Below are 21,097 nucleotides of genomic sequence, written 5' to 3'. Positions count from 1 at the left end.
ATCGAGAGACACCACGACCCTAGATCCCACTTGATCATGCCCAGCTTGCAAATTCATATGTAGTCTTCTCAGATTTGTATGCCGTGTTTTTTGCTGGCATGAATCTGGTCTGGTCAGGGTGAATTTACTTAAGGATCACACCATTGAGCCGCAACGCCAGGATCTTGGCGAGGATCTTGCCATCGAGTTGAAGTAGGGAAATTGGACGGTAAGACTCAGGGAGTTCTAGATTTTTATCGGGTTTGGGGATCAGTACTATGCAAGCCTCCCTCAAAGAGGTAGGCATGGAGCCAGATTCAAAGATGTACAGAAATAGCTTCTGGAGCCTGGGGACTAGGGACTCACTGTAAAACTCCAAAGGGAGACCATCTGATCCGGGCGCCTTAGAGGGTTTGAGCGTAGATATCGCGAGTGTTATTTCGTCTATAGTAAATGGGGGACTCGAGAGTTGCCACCTGAGACTCCGACAGCGTGGGCAGGTCGATGCCGGCCAGGAGATCAACCATCTCGCCCCTGGGATTGTTAGCAGCAGACGAGTACAGTGAGGCGAAGGAGCGGAACTTCCCAGCAACCTCATCAGGGTCAGAGACCACAGCACCTCCAGAGCCCTGGAGAGAAACCACCGTGGGGGGCCTGTGATCCAGATGGGCTAGGAGTTGTCCCGCCTGTTCGCCGCCCTCATACGTCCTCTGTTTACTATAGAATATTTTCCTTTCGGTGGTGCGCCCTGGGGAGGAGGTTTAGCAGCCAGCCTGTGGGCCCTCTCCACCACGGAGGCCGAGAATTCAGCGCGCCCAAAGGTGGTGATTAATAGGTTTTCCAGGAACGAGGGTGGGTCTGAGCCCTCCGGCAGTCCCACGAACCGAAGGTTACATCTCCTGAGGCAATTCTCCATATCGGCTTGCTTCGCCAAGACCATAGTGAGCTGATGTTGCAGGCGTTCAGCCGCGACCTGCAATGGCGGGACCTCATCCTCCACGTGGCCGATTCTGGTCTTAGTTACACGGTCCCCGAGTTTCTGTAGGTCTTGGCGGATGAGCGAGACATCAATCTTCACCTCGTCAATTTTGCATGTCAAAGAACATTTGCAGTCAGAAATCGCCTCCAGCACACGCGCAGTGTTTTCTGCCGCCGAGTCTGCAGGGGCTGAGGACCCGGCACCATCCTCCTCCCCGGCCTCCTTCTCTGTAAGCCGGTATTTGGCAAGTTTAGCAACCGCGTCAGAGGTCTTCTTTGGTGGCGACATATGCCCTGTATGCCAGAGCGTATCTGCCCTCGGTTTGCAACGGGTTAGTAGGCAATTAGAGCCCCAGGATAGTTAATCACGGATTTATGGCGAGCGGAGCTCCCGTTCCACACTCCTCACACCATGCCGTCCAGGCCACGCCCACTACATCTTCCTTTCTAATCCAATTAGTGCGCCCCCCCCCAAAGGAAATGTTGTGCGACTTCAATACTTTCAGTTCGACACAAAAAAATGCTCTACTTTGACTGGTCGTTCCACAGTGAAAGTTACTCTGCTGCAGCCTGTAGTTCCAGAGCTGCACTTGTTCTGCTGTGACTTGTAGTCCCACCAAGGTACATTCTTCGGTGTCCTGTAGTCCCTGAGGGAGCCGCACTGCTGACGCGCATGGATTTAAGATGGATGCCATCAGTGCACTCCATCCCACCCATGACGTCACCAAGCTGCACTGTACATGTGTGAGTGCGGGTCTACGTTGGAGTTTATACAGGCGGTGGGGAGGAGCTCACTGCTGCCTGCATTTTTGGCGAACTGAGCCTTCTAGACCACCCCTAAAAGAAGTTAATTCTCTGTAGTGCTGGGGTGGCCCAGGAGGCCATTACAGTGAAAGTAAATGAATTTAAGATAGGTGTAAAAGGCTACAAACTTTTTATCCTCGTCCTTCCTGAGGAAGATAGGTGTGGAGACGGGCACCATAAAAGTAAAAAAGTACCAAGCAGGGTTACTACCAGGCCACATACCGTTCCATGTCAGGACACATACCATGCAATGTCATAGGAACCCCCAAGGTGATCCAATCTTCACTCATCATGGCAAACGCTGCCCACCAAGGGCCTTCAGGGGCTCAACCCCCAGCTAGGGATCACTGCCATGGATCAGTACAGCACCCTACTGGTCAGTAAATCAATATATGGTTGAGCAGGGTCCTGTTTTGCAAGGTCTGCTGTAGTGCGGTATCATTACAGGGCCAGGCCGTCCCAATGTATCAAGTATAATTCCTGGAGTGTAGAAAAGCCATATGAAATAGATATGGAAAAGTCAGTCTCCTTAACAGATGAAACTGTTGAGAAGCATGCTATGTTTTTGTTTAGAGACTGCATAGATCACCTAAAACGTTAGAAGAAAAAAAACCTGAAGCCTTGGCCAACAGGGAGGGTTTTTTCCTGGGATGGGATTTCCTGTTCTTTTTGCCTGTGTCAAATCACCTGAAGTTGGCAGAATAAGATGCATTGTGTCCTGGGATACATGGTAAAGAAAGAGTACATTGCTATTTCCTTACCTTCAAGGCTTCAACTTGTTGAACAAGCTCCTCTATCATAGTTTTCTGTTCCTCAGCCCAATGTGGTGGTGTCTTTGATGAAGACTTAAGAAAAAAAAAGAAAGAAAAGCTAACCACAAAATAAGAATTTGATTTAAAATGCAACATTCATACACACTTTTGTAAAACCTCTAGACGTCTGGTGTTCAACCGGCAGCCCCCTTTGGTATATGATGTGCAGCCCTCAGCAGTCTAATGGAAACATTGATTAGGGCAGTGTTTCTCAATTCCAGTCCTCCCCCCCCCCCCCCCAACAGGTCAGGTTTTCCCTCAGATGAAAAGGCTGTGGTGATTACTAAGGCAGTGAAACTGATCAAATATGCAAAATAATGGAAATCCTGAAAACCTGACCTTTTGGGGGGGGGGGGCGGGGGGGGGGGCTGAGGACTGGAATTGAGAAACACTGGATTAGGGTAACATTGATCTCTACTGGCCTCAACATGTTCCCAGTTTCATATTGCATTCTACAGCATATCCCCCAGCCAAAGACTGTGGCATGTTGTGGGTCGTGAAGAAATACATTTTATATTCACTGGCAGAAATGTGAAATTCGCTTAGGCCTCAAAAACAGATGAGCCATGAATTTTGCAATCATTGGAGTGTTGTCCTCTTGAAACCAGTTAAAGCAAGACTGGTGGACTAAAGGTCTGTGTGATGTCACATGTTTAAGTGCCCAGTGGATTAGCCATTTTTAAGGTTATACAAGCCCTGTGTTGAGATGTAGTCCCCTTTCACACTTATACGACTTGTCCCACAATTTTGGACTGCAATATAACAAGTCATTCTCCATGATTTTCAATGACTTCCATTCATATTGGCACAACTTTAAAAGCAGAGCGCAGCCGTAAAAAAAAAAACATTAAAAGCCAGCAGCTACAAATACTGCAGCTGCTGACTTTTAATAAATGGATACTTGCTTGTCCTGGAACGACGTCGATAGCAGAAGACGAGCAATCGCTCGTCTCTTGGCTGCCCCCAACGCCATCCTCGGTGAGGGAATCAGGAAGTGAAGCGTTACGGCTTCACTGGCCGGTTCTCTACTGCGCATGCATGAGACGCGCTGCGCCGTCCTCACTGTCACCGTTGTGTGCTGGGAGCCGTGCGTTTCCCAGAACACAACGGGGTGGGGGGGAGTATTTATCAATACATATCTTTACATTCATCCCGGTGTTCATCCCTGAACACCTGGCACTTGGAACTCGGAAGGTCGCAAGTAGCAATTCCTCTTTAAGAGTATCCATCTTGAAAGCCACGGCAGCCATTCTGGTAACCAGCAATTCAGAGGAGTAGCCATTTTAGAATGGGTAATTATGTCATGTTGACTATCTTGTATTCATTTGTGTCCTCTAAAATATTGATGCAGTGAATATTCTACAATTGATAATTATTCTCCCGAATCAATAACCGCCTTGTAGATTTTTCTCTAAAGATTCAAATTTTTCATTATATTTTTAATTTTGCATAGTTTGCATTATCATTGGCAAAACAAATGTCTAATTTATTTCACATTGTTAACCACTTGTACAGTAACGGTTTGAGGTGAGAAATACAGACGATGTTTTAATTGTCATTTCACAAGGTTATTGATTCTACCGAGAAGTTCATCATGGTGATATTACGTCAAAGTTACTACATGCCCATTTTACGGGTGTGTCTACTGATATTCAAGATTTTTATGCAACACAATCTGTATTTTAATTTCATGTAAACATTTGTTTTTGTCAACCAATAGATACAACCATTTTGTATGATTGCACATCTCCGTGAATACATTTCATATGTATAGACCAGGGATATGCAATTAGCGGACCTCCAGATGTTGCAAAACTACAATTCCCATCATGCCTCTGCCTTTGGGTGTCATGCTTGTGGCTGTCAGAGTCTTGCTATGCCTCATGGGACTTGTAGTTCTGCAACAGCTGGAGGTCCGCTAATTGCATATCCCTGGTATAGACTATGGTTATATTGATTGATTTTGTATCTTAAAAAATTACTCAATACTGTGAGGGAAAACGGTCCTTAACCACTCAAGGACCCATTCACGCCGATATACGTCGGCAGAATGGCACGGCTGGGCACATCCACGTACGTGGCTCTTTAAGCCCAGCCTTGGGGTCCGAAGCACCGTGGCCACGGAACTCGCGGACCCGATCGCCGCTGGAGTCCCGCGATCGGTCCCCGGAGCTGAAGACCGGGGAGAGCTGTGTGTAAACACAGCTTCCCCGTTCTTCACTGTGGCGCTGTCATCGCTCGTGTGTTCCCTTTTATAGGGAACCACAATCGATGACGTCACACCTACAGCCACACCCCCCTACAGTTTGACCTCATTTGTGTTTCTTTCATAACCCCATCAGCGCCCCCTTGTGGTTAACTCCCAAACTGCAACTGTCATTTTCACAGTAAACAATGCATTTCAAAAGCATTTTTTGCTGTGAAAATGACAATTCTCCCAAAAATGTGTCAAAATTGTCCGCCATAATGTCGCAGTCACGAAAAAAAAAAAATGGCTGATCGCCGCCATTAGTAGTAAAAAAAATTGTTAATAAAAATGCAATAAAACTATCCCCTTTTTTGTAAACGCTATAACTTTTGCGCAAACCAAACGTTTATTGCTATTTTTTTTTTTTTATGGAAAAAAATGAAGAATACGTATCGGCCTAAACTGAGGGAAAATATTTTTTTTTTATATATTTTTGGGGATATTTATTATAGCAAAAAGTTAAAAAAATATTATTTTTTTCAAAATTGTCACTCTATTTTTGTTTATAGCGCAAAAAATAAAAAATAAATCGCAGGGGTAATCAAAAAGAAAGCTCTATTTGTGGGGGGAAAAAAAAGGACGCCAATTTTGTTTGGGAGCCACGTCGCACGACCGTGCAATTGTCAGTTAACGCGGCGCAGTGCCGAATCGCAAAAACTGGCCGGGTCCTTTAGCTGCCTAAAGGTCCGGGTCTTAAGTGGTTAAAAAGCACAACAGGCATGTCCACAATCTGTGATCCTCGTTTTTTTCTATTAGGTCTGCAGTATGACAGTCCTTTCAAGCATTGCATGTATTGATTATATGCGGCCCTGTCTGGGCAAAGAAAACTTGTTTTAAAAAACTCTGCACAAATAAATTTGCTTTAGTATGACCACAATAATAAAAAAAAAAAAAAAACACCAGAGACACAACATGCTGTATACCTTTGGTGTTTTACTTGGTGACCGAGAAAACTTTAATGGAGATGGAGTAGAATGTTTAATTCCAGAAGCAGCCATAAAGGATTGCGTATCTCTGAAGTTTGGGCTTTGACTTTCAGGTGCTTCATCAAGATTTCTTCTCACTTCATCCAACATCTCTTCAACAGATTCAACAGACACTGGTAACTGCAGGAAAGCAGAACATTTTTAAAAACTGGTCTAACTTAAAACAAACGTTAACAAAAGTTAACAGAACAACTCTCTTTCCAAATAAATGCAATGTAGGCAAATGCCCAAAAAGTTCAGAACTGTATGCATCAAAATTCTCAGGAGACACCCCCATTGATATAAACACTCACACGTAATTTCTTTAAAAGTATGCATTTTGTGAGTGTACACAACACTCCCAGCGATTTTTTCATTCTTCGTAGCATCCCTGGAAGTCTTCAAGTGGTGTGGTGTTCAGAGCCTGCATAGTGGCTCTTTGGACGTTATCCACACTACCAAAATGGTGCTTTCACGTTCAAATCCTGAATCACGATTTCATGAACAATTGACTTTGTAATTCCCATTTGCTCGCCTTTATTCTGATCGCAAGCCATCGGTCACAAATGAGAACAGACCTCACTGCATTCACATTCTGTTCCATTTTTGACAGGTGGCTTACCATCAGAATTACTGTAGAGGAAATGGAAATTATAAAAAGGTCAATTGTTCATGAAATCTTGACTCAGGATTTGAACATGAGAAAGGACACCATTTTGGTAATGTGGATAATGTCTAAAGAGCCAGTCCGCAGGCTCTGAACGCCATCCAACTTGAAGACTTTCAGGGACACTACCAAGAACGGAAAAAAACGCAAGGAGCGTTGTATACACGCACAAGGGTGGATACTTTGAAAAATATATATATATATATATATATATATATATATATATATATATATATATATATATATATATATATATATATATATATATATATATATATATATATATATATATATATAATTTTTTTTACGTTATAAAAAAGTAAATATGTCAGCTGTTATAGCTGCAAAGGGTGCGCCAACTCAAATATTTAACCCACGGACTAAGGCTAAAGTTCAAATGCGTGTAAAGGCAGGCGTCCCAATACGTGTGTGTGTCATACATACACACAAAAGTATTGGGACCCCCGCCTTTGCACGCACGAGAACGATAAAGGCATCGCCGCCTTAGTCCATGGGTTAAATGTTAAGTTGGCGCACCCTTTGCAGCTATAACAGCTTCAACTCTTCTCGGAAGGCTGTCCACAAACAAAATTTAGGAGTGGGTCTATGGGAATATTTGACCATTCTTCCAGGCGCGCATTTGTGAGGTCGAGCACTGATGTTGGACGAAAAGACCTGGCTCGCAGTTAGTGCTCCAATTCATTCCAAAGATGTTCTTTCGGGTTGAGGTCAGGACTTTGTCCAGACCAGTCAAATTCCTCCACCCCAAAGTCTCATTCATGTCTTTATGGACCTTTGCTTTGAGCACAGTCATGTTGTAACAGGAAGGGACAAACCCCAAATGGTTGCCACAAAGTTGGAAGCATGAAATTGTCCAAAATGTCCTGGTATGCCGTTGCCTTGAGAGTTCCCTTCACTGGAACCAAGGGGCCAAGCACCTGAAAAACACCACCACACCATAACCCTTCTCCACCAAATGATTTGAACCAGTGCACAAACCAAAATTCAGCAGATTGAATGGGGATGGTAAAAGAAGGGTTAGATCAGAAAAGACAGGATCAAACAGCCTTTACACAATGCAGAGGATTAACCCCTTAGTTTCCCCAGAAAGTATAACAAGCATGCATTACTGCATATACAGACTCATTTTACTGTTGTGGGTTTGGTAATGACAGCAAAGCAGGGCAAAGTCCCACTTAATCCAATATTTAAAAAAAAGTAAATTCTAAATTTTACAGCGGTTGAGGGGATGACACAAACATAACCTTTTCACAAAATCTGCTGCTTTTCTTTTTAGATCTATTTGTGAAACGTTACTATGGTATACTTCAGCATAATTACAAGCATTTCAAGAGTGTCAAAGGCTTTTGACAATTACAGTAAGTTTATGCAAAAATCAAAATTTGCAGTGTTGACCCATCCTTCTCTGCCAGTGGACCTGACATGCTGTTAATCATCTTCTGGGCCACATCCTAACTGATGGCAGCCCATGCTTGCATAATCAATGCTTGCAGTTTCTCAGAATTTGTGGGGGGGGGGGTTGGTCACCTGCCTCTTGATAGGATTAAGGTCTGGAGTTTACGGGCAATGGATACAAAAAAAAAAAAAAAAAGTTTTTGTTCCAAGCAACTTGGTTATCACTTTTGCTTTATGAAGGTGCTCCATCATGCTGGAAAGGGCATTGTTGGTCAAACTGTTCTTATATGGTTGAGAGAAGTTGCTCTTGGAGGATGTTTTTGTACCATTCTTTATTGAGGGCTGTGTTCTCAGGCAAAATTGAGAGGAGCCCACATCCTTTACCCGAGAAGCAATATCACATGAATGGTCTCAGGATGCTTTACTGTTGGCATGACACAGGACTGATGGTAGCACCCACCTTTTCTTCTCCGGACAAGGTTTTTTCCCGATGCCCCAAACAATCGGAAATGGGATTCAGAGAAAATGACTTTACCCCAGCTCTCGGCAGTCCAATTGCCCTGCACAATTTGAAGAATAATCAGTCTGTCCCTGATGTTTTTCCTGGAGAGAAGTGGCTTCTTTGCTGCACCAGGCCAGATGTACAGTGAATGCATCTGCACTCACACCTGCCTGCTGCCATTCCTGAGCAAGCTCTGCAGCAGATTCAACTGTATGAGATGGTCCCGGCGTTTGCTGGACTTTCTTGGGCGCCCTGAGGCCTTCTTCACAAAAGGCAGTGGGGACATGTTTTTTTTTTTTTTAGATGAAGTATATCCTTCTCAAGATCCCAGACCAACAATACATATACTCCACAATGTCAGAAAAAAAAATCAAAAACGAAACTAGATGGATATTTGAACTCCAGGCCCTCACCCCACTAGGGTTAAAACACTGAGCTGGATCTCAAATGCTTTATAACCAATTACTAGCAGTCCATTTAGTTCTTCTCCACCTACCTCAATTTTAATATTCACTTTATGATTATTGCATTTCTACAACGTCTGTATTTGAGGTAGAATGCATGTCCGAGGCCACCCTAGGACAGTATTCTGTCTGAATTCACCATGAGACGTGAGAGAGGGCGGGGCTCTGACCTCGAGATGTTGTCAGCGAGAAACGTCGAGCTCTAGGCCTGATACAGGGACCAGTCTGCCTTCCACGCCAACGCCGACGGACCGCCCTGAGCCCCCAGCATAGAACGGCTCATGCAGCTAGCTGGATCCCCGACCTGATTTCCCTCTCCCAGCTCCTACACCTCAGCGTCGGACGGCATGCACCCTGGTATGGGTGGATATAGGGGCGGACAATCCTCTACCCTCCCAGCGTGAACGGCCCACTCAGGAGAAGACGGCACGCCCCCCCCTGCAAAGCGTTGATACGCTGACAGCGGGCAGTGGGCAACGGCTCACGTGCTTCCCCCTCCCCTGTTCAGCACAGCCCAGCCTACTGACGGATGGCATAATCCTATGCTGAAACCTCCGGCAGAGCTATATCTACTTTGTAATATCTGGTTAAGGGAGGAAGAATATAAAGAATATAAATCGGTGGAAATAATAAATGAACTGGTATGAGGTTAAATGGCACCGAATAAACCCTGTGTAAAACCACAGTCGGTGACTCCCTGCTCCTCCCCCACAGCTATGGCAGCAAAGACGGTAAAAGTAACAGGGGCAACAGCGAAACCCTCACAATCCCCTTCAAAATCCCCAGCTACAGGACAGAGCGATAGATACAGAGAGCCGCTTAAGAAGACATAATGTGCGTATTTTGGGTTTGCCAGAGCGAGCGGAGGGAGATAATTCAGTCAAGTTCTCAGAAAAATTATTAACGGAAATATTGAATTTGACGGAAGCATCTACAACGTTTGTGGTGGAGAGAGCACACAGGATTTATTTTTTTACCTCCCTAAACCAGGGGCGCCTCCACGCCCATTTTATACGTTTACTGAACTATAGAGATCGAGATCAAATCCTGTCAACAGCCAGGGCAAGGGCAGATATTCAATATGAAAACGTTAATTATTTTTTCCCCCCCGACTACCCGATTTGAGATCCAGCAGCAAAGAAGAGAATATACAGAAATCCGAAGAAGACTGAGGGAGAAAGGGTTAAAGTACAGTCTCCTATACCCTAGTAATCTACAAGTGATGGACGGGGCACACACCCTTTTCTTTTAAACTCCAACCCAAGCGCTGGAATGGGTAGATACTAAATAGATGGGCCGATTGTGTGAACTTTTTTTTTTTTTTTTCTCTTTTTTCCTCTTATTTTTTTGAGGTTAAAGAACATTGACTTTATGTATAAATTAGCTCTATTGGGGCTTCCTTGTGGGGTTGGGTTTTTTTTTTTTTTTTTTTTTTTTGGGAGGGGGAGGGAAGGAGTTGGTACAAATTGGGGTATATAGGACAACATTGCATAATAATGTTGTTTTTATTCCCCCTAGGTAAGAAGGCTACATATTAAGAACTATAAGTATTAATCAACATAAAAATATTGTGTGTGAGAAATGAGAGATAATAGCACTTAGGAATATGTGAACAATGGGAGGGAAGGAACCAGAGAGAAAATGGCTTTTCTCTTCTTCCTTCCCCCCCCCCCCCACTGGTTTTCGGTTGCTTTGGCAGGGTGAGATGGGGTAGGTAACACAGGGGATATAAAGACAACATAAGAAAGGGGAAGGGGGGGGTTCTTGTTTTTGTGGGGGGGTTTGAGTAGAGGAGACTAAATATATAATGTATATACGTGATACAAGGAACCACAAACTTTCACAAAAATTCTATGCCAAAGAACATATAGATAACAAATATTCACCTGTCAATGTGTATGTAATTTGCACGAGGAGATAATATTGAATGTAATAAGGGAAAGGAGGGGTATATGGGGGGGGGGGGGGTGGTTCTTTTGAATAGGGGAGACTAAATATAGAATATATATACACGTGATACAAGTAACCACAATACTCAATTCTATACCCATAGTTAATCCAGAGGAAGGAAAAAAAAAAAAAAACCAGCAGAGAATGCTCCAATTTGCTGCAGCAGGGTGGAAAATTCCTTCCTGATCCCTGAGAGGCAATCAGATTTTCTCTGGATCAACTTTACCTATTAAAATGTTAGTATCCAGTTATGTACATTTAGGGAAGAATCCAGGCCTTCAGTCTACTGAGCTGGCCAGAACTACCTCTGGAGGGAGTCTATTCCACATTTTCACAGCTCTTACCGTCAATAAACCTTTCCGTATTTGGGGATGAAATCTCTTTTCCTCTAGACATAAAGAGTGCCCCCTTGTCTTTTGTGTTGACCGTAAAGTGAATAACTCAACACCAAGTTCACTATATGAACCCCTTATATATTTGTACATGTTACATCTTTGTAAATATATAAAAAAAATTCATGTGACAAAAGTGAAGAAATGGCACACTGCTATGTCAAAAAGTGGGTGTACAGCTTGTAAAACAGTGTAAATTTGCTGTCCCCTCCGCTGGCAACAAAAGTGAGTACACCCAAGTGAAAATGTCCAAATAGGGCACCAAAAAAAGTAAATATTTTTTGTGGCCACCATTTTACAGCACTGCCTTAAAATTTTCACAAAAATGCGAGGGTGTACTCACTTCTGTGAAATACTGTATATCCCCAAGAAAAAAAAAAAAAAAAGAAAAAAAAAAAAAAAAAAAAAAGTGTATAGGATACGTATGGTGAACAAATAGTTATTGAGTATGCTCACAGTGATTACAAGGGGTGGTGGTGGGATAAAACTGGGCTTCAATATGGAGGAGAAAGTGAGGTAGTTCATGAAGCCTTCCATGTTGGAGCAGTTTGTCAGAGGGGACATACAGGGTATAAAAGTCATCGTTGACAGGTCAGTTGATGAAGATGGTAAAATGTAGAGAAGAGACTCCCTCTAATCCCCAGAGCACTGGGAGAGTTGGAGTATTAAGGAGTAGGAGTATTAATGTTATGGTGCGGAGAACAGGATCTAGGAGAGTCCCAGCATTTTAAGTGTACAGGTGGCGGTAGGCTTCTGGCCTGAGGAATATGGTGCCAAGGAGGGCTGGTGGCATACTCATGGTGACCATGCATGCATGCATACATACATACATACAAGAATCAGGCTAGGTCTGCCCTGGACACAGTCAGCTGATTCAGCCAAGCAGACACCATCTCAAGATCGACAACAAACTTGGTGCTGGACACAGAGAAGGCACTTGGCCTCCAGAAATAGAGCGCAGCCAAAAAGTCAGAGAAGAAGACAACCAGCTTCACGTTTGGATATGGGATGTCGCCCTTTTTTTTCCTGGTGAGAAAGAGGATCGCATTTTGGTCCTTGTAATTGAGCGATAAAAATATGAGAAGGCGCTTCTGGGGGGGGGGGGGGGGATCATTGGCGAGCTACCATTCAGTGGGCCCGGTGGAATAGGCAGATCCGCCATATGTTGCTAGGAGATTAAAAATTTCCTTTAAGACAGCTGGGTTGGGGACCGCTGCTTATTCCAGGAGGCTGATGAAGCATAGATTGCAGCAGAGTAGCCAATCATCTTGCTTCTTGGTCAGTTGTTTCAGTTGACACTGCATGTGCTCTTATAAGTGCTGTAATGGATGCAGCGTGTACTCGACCCTGCCAATGCAGATCTCGGTTTCAATCACCCTGTTTCGCAGCTTATGGAGATCTTGGCAGATCATGAAGATGTCAATCTTGGTGGTTAAGGTCACTTGGCAGGTAGAGATTGCCCCGAAAACCTTTGCTATGTCATCTGCTAGAGGTTACGAGACAGGGGAGGAAGGTCCACCATCTTCCCCCGGCGTGTCCATCTCATGCCTTCATAATTGCTCAAGCTTGGCATTGGCTTCAGGAGCCTTTCAAGGAGGAAACGTGGCAGGCTGAAAAAGGAGCTCCTCGGCGTGTGCAAGTGCAGAATAGAAGAAACTGGATTTGTATGCAAAGCTCTCCTCACACGCATCCTACTCCAGGACATGTGCCCTCTTGTGAGTCTGACCGATGCATTTCATTGCCAATAGATGCAAGATATGTGGAAGTTGGCCAAAACACAAACTAGAATCTGTAAACCATTTGTACCTTGCCAATTCAAAAGGATTTGATCTCATCAAGAATTAATCTCAGGGGGGGGGCGTGGCCTGCAGGCGATAGTGATGGACGCTTGAGCTGTGAGCTCCGTCGGAGAACCGGGGATTCAGCGGCAAAAAGATCGTTTTGGACTTTTAAAACAGCCGGTAATTGTCGGCGAATACCCGCGGGACAAACTCAATGCTTCCACGGAAGAAAAAAGAAAAAGGACTGAACAAAAAACCAGCAGACCTCTTAGAGATGCCAGGCGCAGAGAGATCAAAGCTGAATGATGGCGCAGTTACCGCAGCTGTGAGTCAGACGCCTGCGTCATACACCGATCTGCCTGATGAGGAGGCTCAGTGGCAAGAAGTGCAACAATCTTCCATTATTAGAAGCTCCCCCTTGCATAGCCCTTCATCACATAGCCCAGCTAAATCAAGGAGGAGGATCGATGACGCAGCTGCTATTCTGATCCCAGGTATGTCACATATGCAGCATGCCTTGGCTAAACCCTGTGACGCATCGCTAATCACAAATTATCCCACTGTGGGACAGCCAGTACTAGACACTACCATGAAAGAAATGCTAGTTTCACTACAAACATCTCATGTCCAGCTTCTCGCTAATGATGAACTCATTTTCTAATGAATTGCGAGGTTTAAATGACAGAGTGGTCAATGTTGAACACAAAGTAGACGACCAGTCAGATGATATTACTGGTCTTATGGAAGCTTATAGAGACCTGTCATGCGACAACGATAAAATTAAGGCCAAGCTCGCTGACCTTGAGGACCGTTCAAGGAGAAACAATATTAAACTAAGGGGGGTCCCTGAAACAATCCCCCCCCAACAGTTTAAATACATACGCGGATGAATTAATTGCCAATTTGCTGCCGGAAGTTTCCCAGATGGAAAGAATGATTGATAGGATTCACCGTATTCCCAAACCCAAAAATATGGACGCGACTATTCCTAGAGATGTCCTTATGAGGATTCATTTCTACCCCACGAAAGAAAAGCTACTGGCGAAAGCTAGGATCCTCTCTGTACTTCCTGGTCCTTACAAAGACGTTCATATGTACGCAGACCTGTCACAACACACTCTATATTTGAGAAGGCAACTTAAACCTACTACCAAAGCTTTGAGTGACCACAAGATTCTGTATAAATGGAAGCATCCTGCTACGCTGATTATCACCCACAATGGTTCAACCATCGTTGTGTCCAATCCTAAAGATGGTTTGCTATTGCTACGTTCCTGGGGTATTACCCCATCTCTTCCCTCCAGAGATGGCAGAAACCCACCTGGAAGGAGCCTCGACAATTAACATCTGGATAACTATCGTGCGAACAGGGGAAGATGAAAAGCTACTGATCTCCCACTTTGATGCATTTCTTTTTTCTCCCCTCCTTTTGCCATCCTTTGCTATAGTCCTTTACAACTACTTGTGCTGTCAGTACATCCCCCTAATACCCGACATGCTATTTTTCTTTTATATTACTCTTGCCTGTTGAACATTACCCCTCCTCTAGGTCGGTTATTGATTTCACCCGACCTCCTCGATATTACGTTGTTGGCACTAGGTCGCTCTACACAGTGCACGTAATATCGATTTGTCTTTTATGACTTATGCTGAGCGACTTCATAATATTAATTTGTTGCCACTTCTATTATTGTGGCCATTCTGTTTTGTTTGTTTGTTTTGGGTTTATTTTGTTTTGTTTTATTTAATTTCTTGTTTTGATTTGGTTTCTGTTTTAGTTTTTATTTGCAGCTGTCACAGAACGACTGGTTGATTCCGTGTTCCCTGACAGTGCATACTTCTGGACATCTTTCGTTTTTTCATTGATCCATTTCGCCTAGAGGTAACCCCTTCTTGTAAGTATCACTCACACAGCACACATTCATCGCTACATGATGTCTATCAACTTTCTCTCTATAAATACTAATGGTCTGAATCACCCGGCTAAGAGGGCCGCAGTGTGGAAACAGCGCTGTCTTTGAATTGCGATGTTCTTTGCTTACAGGAAACGCATTTTGCTAAAGACAGCGCTCCTCAGTGCCGCCATAACTCTTATCCGCATATTTTTAAAGCAGATTACACCCGCAAGCAGAGGGGTGTGTTAATTGCTATTAAAGATTCATTGGCTTTCACGCTTTTAAATGAATACGCTGATCCTGAAGGAAGGTTTTTTATCTTGGTATGTACATTGGATAATGTCTTATATACGATAGTTAACTTATATGCACCTAATTTAAGGCAAATGAAATTCCACAAGGCCACTATGAACAAAATTATAGACATGCAAAAAGGTAATCTTTTGATTTGTGTCGACTTTAACTTAGTACCAGACGTACACATGGATACCTCCTCAAATGCTAAAAGATTTGCTTCCCCTCTTGCTGCTTTTTTGGCAAATAACGAGTTATATGACATTTGGAGATGCTGTCACGCGTCTGAGAGGGACTACACGTTCCACTCCCAGCGCCACAACACATACTCCCGTATTGATATGTTCATCTCCGACAAGTGGCTGCTTCAAAATGTTTTGGAGTCTCGCATCCACCATACTGCTACGTGGTCGGATCATGCACCAATCAGCATTAAGCTTAAAAACGTCAATTCCAATAACAAATCTTACTTATGGCGCATTAATAATTTTTTACTACAACAACCCGATAATATAAAATACATGTCTCAAAAATTTACTGAATTCTTCTCGGACAACGTTGGCTCTGTGCCCGATCCGGTAGCAGTATGGAACGCTCATAAAGCCTTTGTTCGTGGTCTATTCATTCAACTTGGATCACGGGCAAAGAAGATAAGGAGATCTAAAATTGATGAACTCACCAAAAAATTAGCAGATGTCGAAACTGAAAATAAATCTAAGGCTTCTACCTTTCTCAAATCCAAGATATATGAAATTAGAAATGAATTGAGATCTGTGCTAATGGAATCTTATGATTCTAATCTCAGGAAATTGAAGGCACGCTCGTATTTTGCGAATAACAAGGCAGGCAAACTCCTAGCTAATAGGGTAAAGGGCCATAGGCTAAAGACAAAAATTTCTTATCTCTATGATCCAATCTCGAAAGATAAAATTATTGACCCCCAACTCATTGCTGACTCATTCAGTTCCTACTACAGTGATTTATATAATCTCTCCAGTGATATCAACATTCATCATCCCTCCACTGATGAGATTCGGTCATTCCTATCACACATCAAGTTACCCAGATTGGCGGTAGACCAGCTTGCACTTTTAAATAGTCCGTTTAATAATACTGAGATTCTCTCTACCATTAATTCTTTACCTAAGGCAAAAGCTCCTGGTCCGGATGGATATTCCATTGAATATTTTAAAACGTTTAAACAATTACTTCTACCCCATTTACGAGAAGTATTTAATCACTCCGCATCTGAATCTACATTCCCGAAAGAAATGCTGTCTGCGCTTATTGTCACCCTGCCTAAACCAGGTAAAGACCCGACTTCCCCACAAAATTTTCGCCCAATTTCCCTACTAAATGTAGACTTGAAAATCTATGCAAAAATGCTTGCCAATAGAATTGTTGACCTCCTCCCTGATCTAATTAATCTAGATCAAACTGGTTTCACTAGAGGTAGACAGTCTTCCGACGCGACCCGACGGTTAATTGACATTATCCACAGTATCAATGCTACTGGAACGCCTTCTCTGCTCCTATCTTTAGATGCAGAGAAGGCGTTCGACAGGGTCAATTGGACCTATCCGACGCTTACTTTACAGGAGTTTGGTTTTGAGGGCTTTATTCTCAATGCAATTCTCGCCTTATACTCTAATCCCGTTGCACGAGTTTTTTGCTCTGGCATGCTGTCTAAGCCATTCCATATCACTAACGGCACCAGACAAGGCTGCCCATTGTCCCCTTTGATATTTAATCTAATGATAGAACCTTTAGCTGAGCACATTAGATCTAGTCCGAAAGTTTCAGGTGTATCTATTGGTGATTGCACACATAAAATTAGTTTATTTGCAGACGATATTATTTTGATGCTATCTTCCCCGTTTTCTTCTTTGCCAGAGGTTCAAAAGATATTGGCCTGGTTTGGTAGTATTTCATTTTATAAAGTTAATGAAAACAAATCTTATGCCATGGATATAGGTATTGACGCTGTGTCTAACGGCCTACTCCAGCTTCAGTTCCCCTATTCATGGGCAGAAACCAGCATCCCTTACCTAGGGATACAACTAACCCGATCTACTAGATCTCTCTTCACACAGAACTATATTCCTCTAAAAAAAAAATTGATATCTGACCTAACAAATCTAGGCAAACATGAATTATCTTGGTGGGGCAGATTATCGGCATTCAAAATGTTACACCTCCCACAAATATTGTATTTGTTTCGATGTTTACCTATACATATCCCGGTTCACTTCTTTAAATCTTTACAATCAATTCTCTCCAAATACATTTGGAACGGGAAGAAATCGAGATGCGCACACTACAAACTAATCAAACATAGAAAATGGGGTGGAGTGGGTTATGTCGATTTCCGTGATTACTTTCATGCGTCTATATTGTCCCAACTAAAGGAATGGTTTCAACCTTATCCCAACACAGCATGGGGTCGAATTGAAACCTCCTTCTGCGTCCATGGCTCTGCTTCTTTGTGGTTGTTTGGTGCCGAGCTGGGGATTAAAATCCCTACCTTTCTACCCCCCACAATGCAGTTATCAATTACTACTTGGCTTAAAGTGCTAAAATCTATGGACCCCTCCGATTCTACCCTTAAAGTGCATGCCCCACTGAACGTATTAAGTCTAGTTTTGAAACACATTCCACTGGATATTTGGGGTGTTCATGGTATTAACCACATACATGACCTTTTCTACAAAGGAGAGGTTAAAACATTCCAAGCCATTCAATCCGAATTCGGTTTACCTAGTTGGTGCCAACCCCATTACTCACTCATAGTAAAATGTATAAGCAAATTACACTTTAATACTACTCTGGTACATCCCGTAATGTGGTCCTATTTAATCTCCGTTTTCTATAATTTGCTCCAAAAAAAAACAGAGCTTCTCTAAAACCTCATCACATGTTCAATGGGAGAAAGATCTAGGTCGATCGTACACAGATGACCAATGGCTGGTCGCGTGCAAACTAAATCAATCTACCTCTAGTTGCACTACACTATGGGAATTATCTGTTAAATTCACGTTGAGGTGGTATTATACCCCAGATGTTTTATCAAAATTTGGTGGACAGCAGTCGGACAGGTGTTGGAGATTGTGTGGATTCAGAGGAGATCTCCTACATACTTTATGGGGTTGCCCTATGCTTAAGAAATATTGGGAGGAGGTGTTTGGAATTATATCCGATTTATCTGAAAAGCGGATTGATCCAGACCCAGCCTTGGCTTTGCTTTCTCTGGGTATCGAAAACTTTTCAGCGAATCTCAGGTGCTCGATAGTTCATCTACTTATGGCCGCCAGACTTTCGATAACCAGAAAATGGAAAGATCCATATCCTCCTAATATCTTGGATGCTATTGACTTAACTAATATCCATTACACGTACGAGAAAATGATGGCTGTGTCTCTATTTACTTTACCTAAGCACACCATCTCATGGGCCCCCTGGAAAAACTTGGTAAGTAAGTAACACATAGCCATTATTGTTCACCTTTGAGTTCTCTGTGACTTATTGTGTCACTTATTACAATTATTAAACGATTAGGTTAATTTGTTGCACATTTGTTTTTTTAAAAGGTTCTTCTCCATGAGTTAGTATTGATGTTTTTTTTTTTTTTTTAAATGTATTATACAACGAGTAGAAGTTCCTTCCAGGATAAGTTGATACAGTCTTTTTACTTACTTTATTTCTTACTTTATTTCTTACTCAATCGACTGGTATTTCTACTTCTATGCCTACTAAATTTATACAATCCTAAGTATGCTTATTCATTGCATGTTTCTGAACAATTTCGATTGTTACTTTGTTTACTGTTTATGTATTATTAAATATACCAATAAAAATTTTATTGAAAAAAAAAAAGAAAAAAAAAAAAAAGAATTAATCTCAGTACAAAACAGCAGGTAAACTTGAAAGTTTAGCACATCTAAAATATTAAAACTATACCACTACCAGAAAATCACGGTTCTGAACAAAATGAGACAGTAAAGGAACAACAAAACCTAGGGCTTTTCTTTCCCCAGATATGAAGTGATGCAAAAGCAATATAACATGTATATACATAGAAACTAATCAAAAGCACTAAGTGAAAGCAATTACCTTTGATACCAGGGATGGATCTGCAGCAACCTCATCAAGAATCTTGATTAGATAGGCTTTACATTTCTGCATGCAATTCTGATACACCACCTGCTCTTCAGAGGACACAGCATCACTCTCAATATCTTCTCCTTTTCTCTGGTATACCTTTGCAAAGTAATAAAAACAAGGAAACACCAAAAAAGAGAGTAAATTCAAGCTACATTTCAAAGACAAACCCAATCTTCCATTTTTTATTTCACAGTTTACGGTGTCTCTTCAATTGTTGATCAAGCAAAATCTATTTTACTATATAAAAGTATATTTTTGCATTTACATGAATCTCATAATACATTATTTTAAAAGACAAATTTGAAGTCTAATAGATTACTAGTACTACAAGTTTAAAATGATAACTTGAGTCTTATGTGAGACAATTATGAGAACTGCCAACCCAACTGAAGAGTTTTAGTTTGGACAGTTAAAAAAAACAAACGCTCAAATACTGCAGCAAGGCTTTTTAAATCAATGCTATAGACCAAGAATGGGGAGCAAGTTTTAATGGCTACATTGAGACATGGCTAGGTGTTGCATAGACAATACACATACCGTTGCAAGATGCCAGTAAGAATCCACACTGTTAATAGCTTCCAAAGCTAGTATAGCATCATCAGTCTTTCCTTCAAACATATCCATTTTGGCAAATGCAACACCAGCTTCGTCTTCCAGATCTCTTACTTCAGACAACTGGAGAAGGCAAAAAAATGATATATTGACATTTGTAGCTTATAGCACTCACCAATGTGTAACATTACAGACAGGGAATTTGCACAATGTTATTTTAGCAGGACGTTTCGTGATATTAATTCTCAGGGGTTATATTTCATCTAACACATTGTATTCATATTGATTTTTATTTAAATTAAGTACGCTTGCTATGCCATTTCCATAAGAGGGAAGGGCTGCCCATATTCAATATGGCATTTTTGGCTCCGCATCCGGTACTCAGACCATGTGGTTGTATAAAAAGGTGGCGAGTCAGTACACTGCCCGTTCCCCATTGACAATGTCACGTATGACGAAACGCGTCTGGGAGGAGGGTACGTGCAGACGTCGCCACGCTGTCTCACTAGGAGGACGGGAGTTTGTTTGCAGCCGGCTTCCTATTTTATGCGCAATTATTAAACTTCTAAAAGTACAATATTTTTACTTGAATAATAAAATAGCAACTAGACAATATTAGTCTATGGTCAGTTTCTCTTTCTGGGTCCAATGCTGAATGTTACGATTACGGATCTTATGGTGGCATCAGTGTGAGAATCAGTGCAACCATCTACCCAGGGTTTTCTTACGATCAACCGTGCAAGCAAAGGCCTTGGCTGGGCTATAGCCACATGCCTGGTCTTGCTTGCCATCTGGTAAGCGAGTTTTCTATATGGTGGCAGTGCACTTCATGGAAAAAAAAAAAAAAATCACTGTGGCGTTTACAGTAGACAAATTCATCTCACCATTCACAACCATTAGAACAAGTCTCATGTTCTTCAATCAATTAACCTGATTTTGTATTTTGACTGGGAAAGGAGAAATCTTGATATCATAGGCCTTTGAAGTGAGCTGACAAATCCACTTAGACATAGTGAATGAGGAAGCAGCAGGATCTTCAGGCAGAACAGACAAGGAAATCAGTCGAAATTAAGCTGTAGACTTCAGCTGCACTCAAATAGCATCCAGAGCGTAAAGCACCTTCTCCTAAGAAAACATAAGATGGCAACACCGTGCCTCGATTCAGGTGGAATGAATTACCTGTCCTAAATAGGAGGACCAAGGCTTAAATACCACCGCATCCTGGTGAAAAGTGTTT

General features: G+C 42.4%; 1 protein-coding gene across 1 annotated transcript in view; it reads right to left on the bottom strand.

The window, feature by feature from the left end:
* The window catches only part of LOC120926499 (E3 SUMO-protein ligase RanBP2-like), a 153,456-nt gene that overhangs the window by 88,912 nt on the left and 43,447 nt on the right, over positions 1-21,097 (bottom strand). The window contains exons 14-17 of the mRNA XM_040336469.1: positions 19,846-19,983; positions 19,258-19,404; positions 5,745-5,927; positions 2,523-2,606 (exon numbers count right to left, since the gene is read on the bottom strand). Coding sequence (XP_040192403.1) covers positions 2,523-2,606; positions 5,745-5,927; positions 19,258-19,404; positions 19,846-19,983 — 552 coding nt within the window. The remainder of the gene's footprint in view (positions 1-2,522; positions 2,607-5,744; positions 5,928-19,257; positions 19,405-19,845; positions 19,984-21,097) is intronic.

Source organism: Rana temporaria, chromosome 2 (assembly GCF_905171775.1).
Source record: "Rana temporaria chromosome 2, aRanTem1.1, whole genome shotgun sequence".
NCBI lineage: Eukaryota > Metazoa > Chordata > Amphibia > Anura > Ranidae > Rana > Rana temporaria.
Note: the sequence above shows the minus strand (reverse complement) of the source record. Positions and strands in the feature narration are given on the sequence as shown.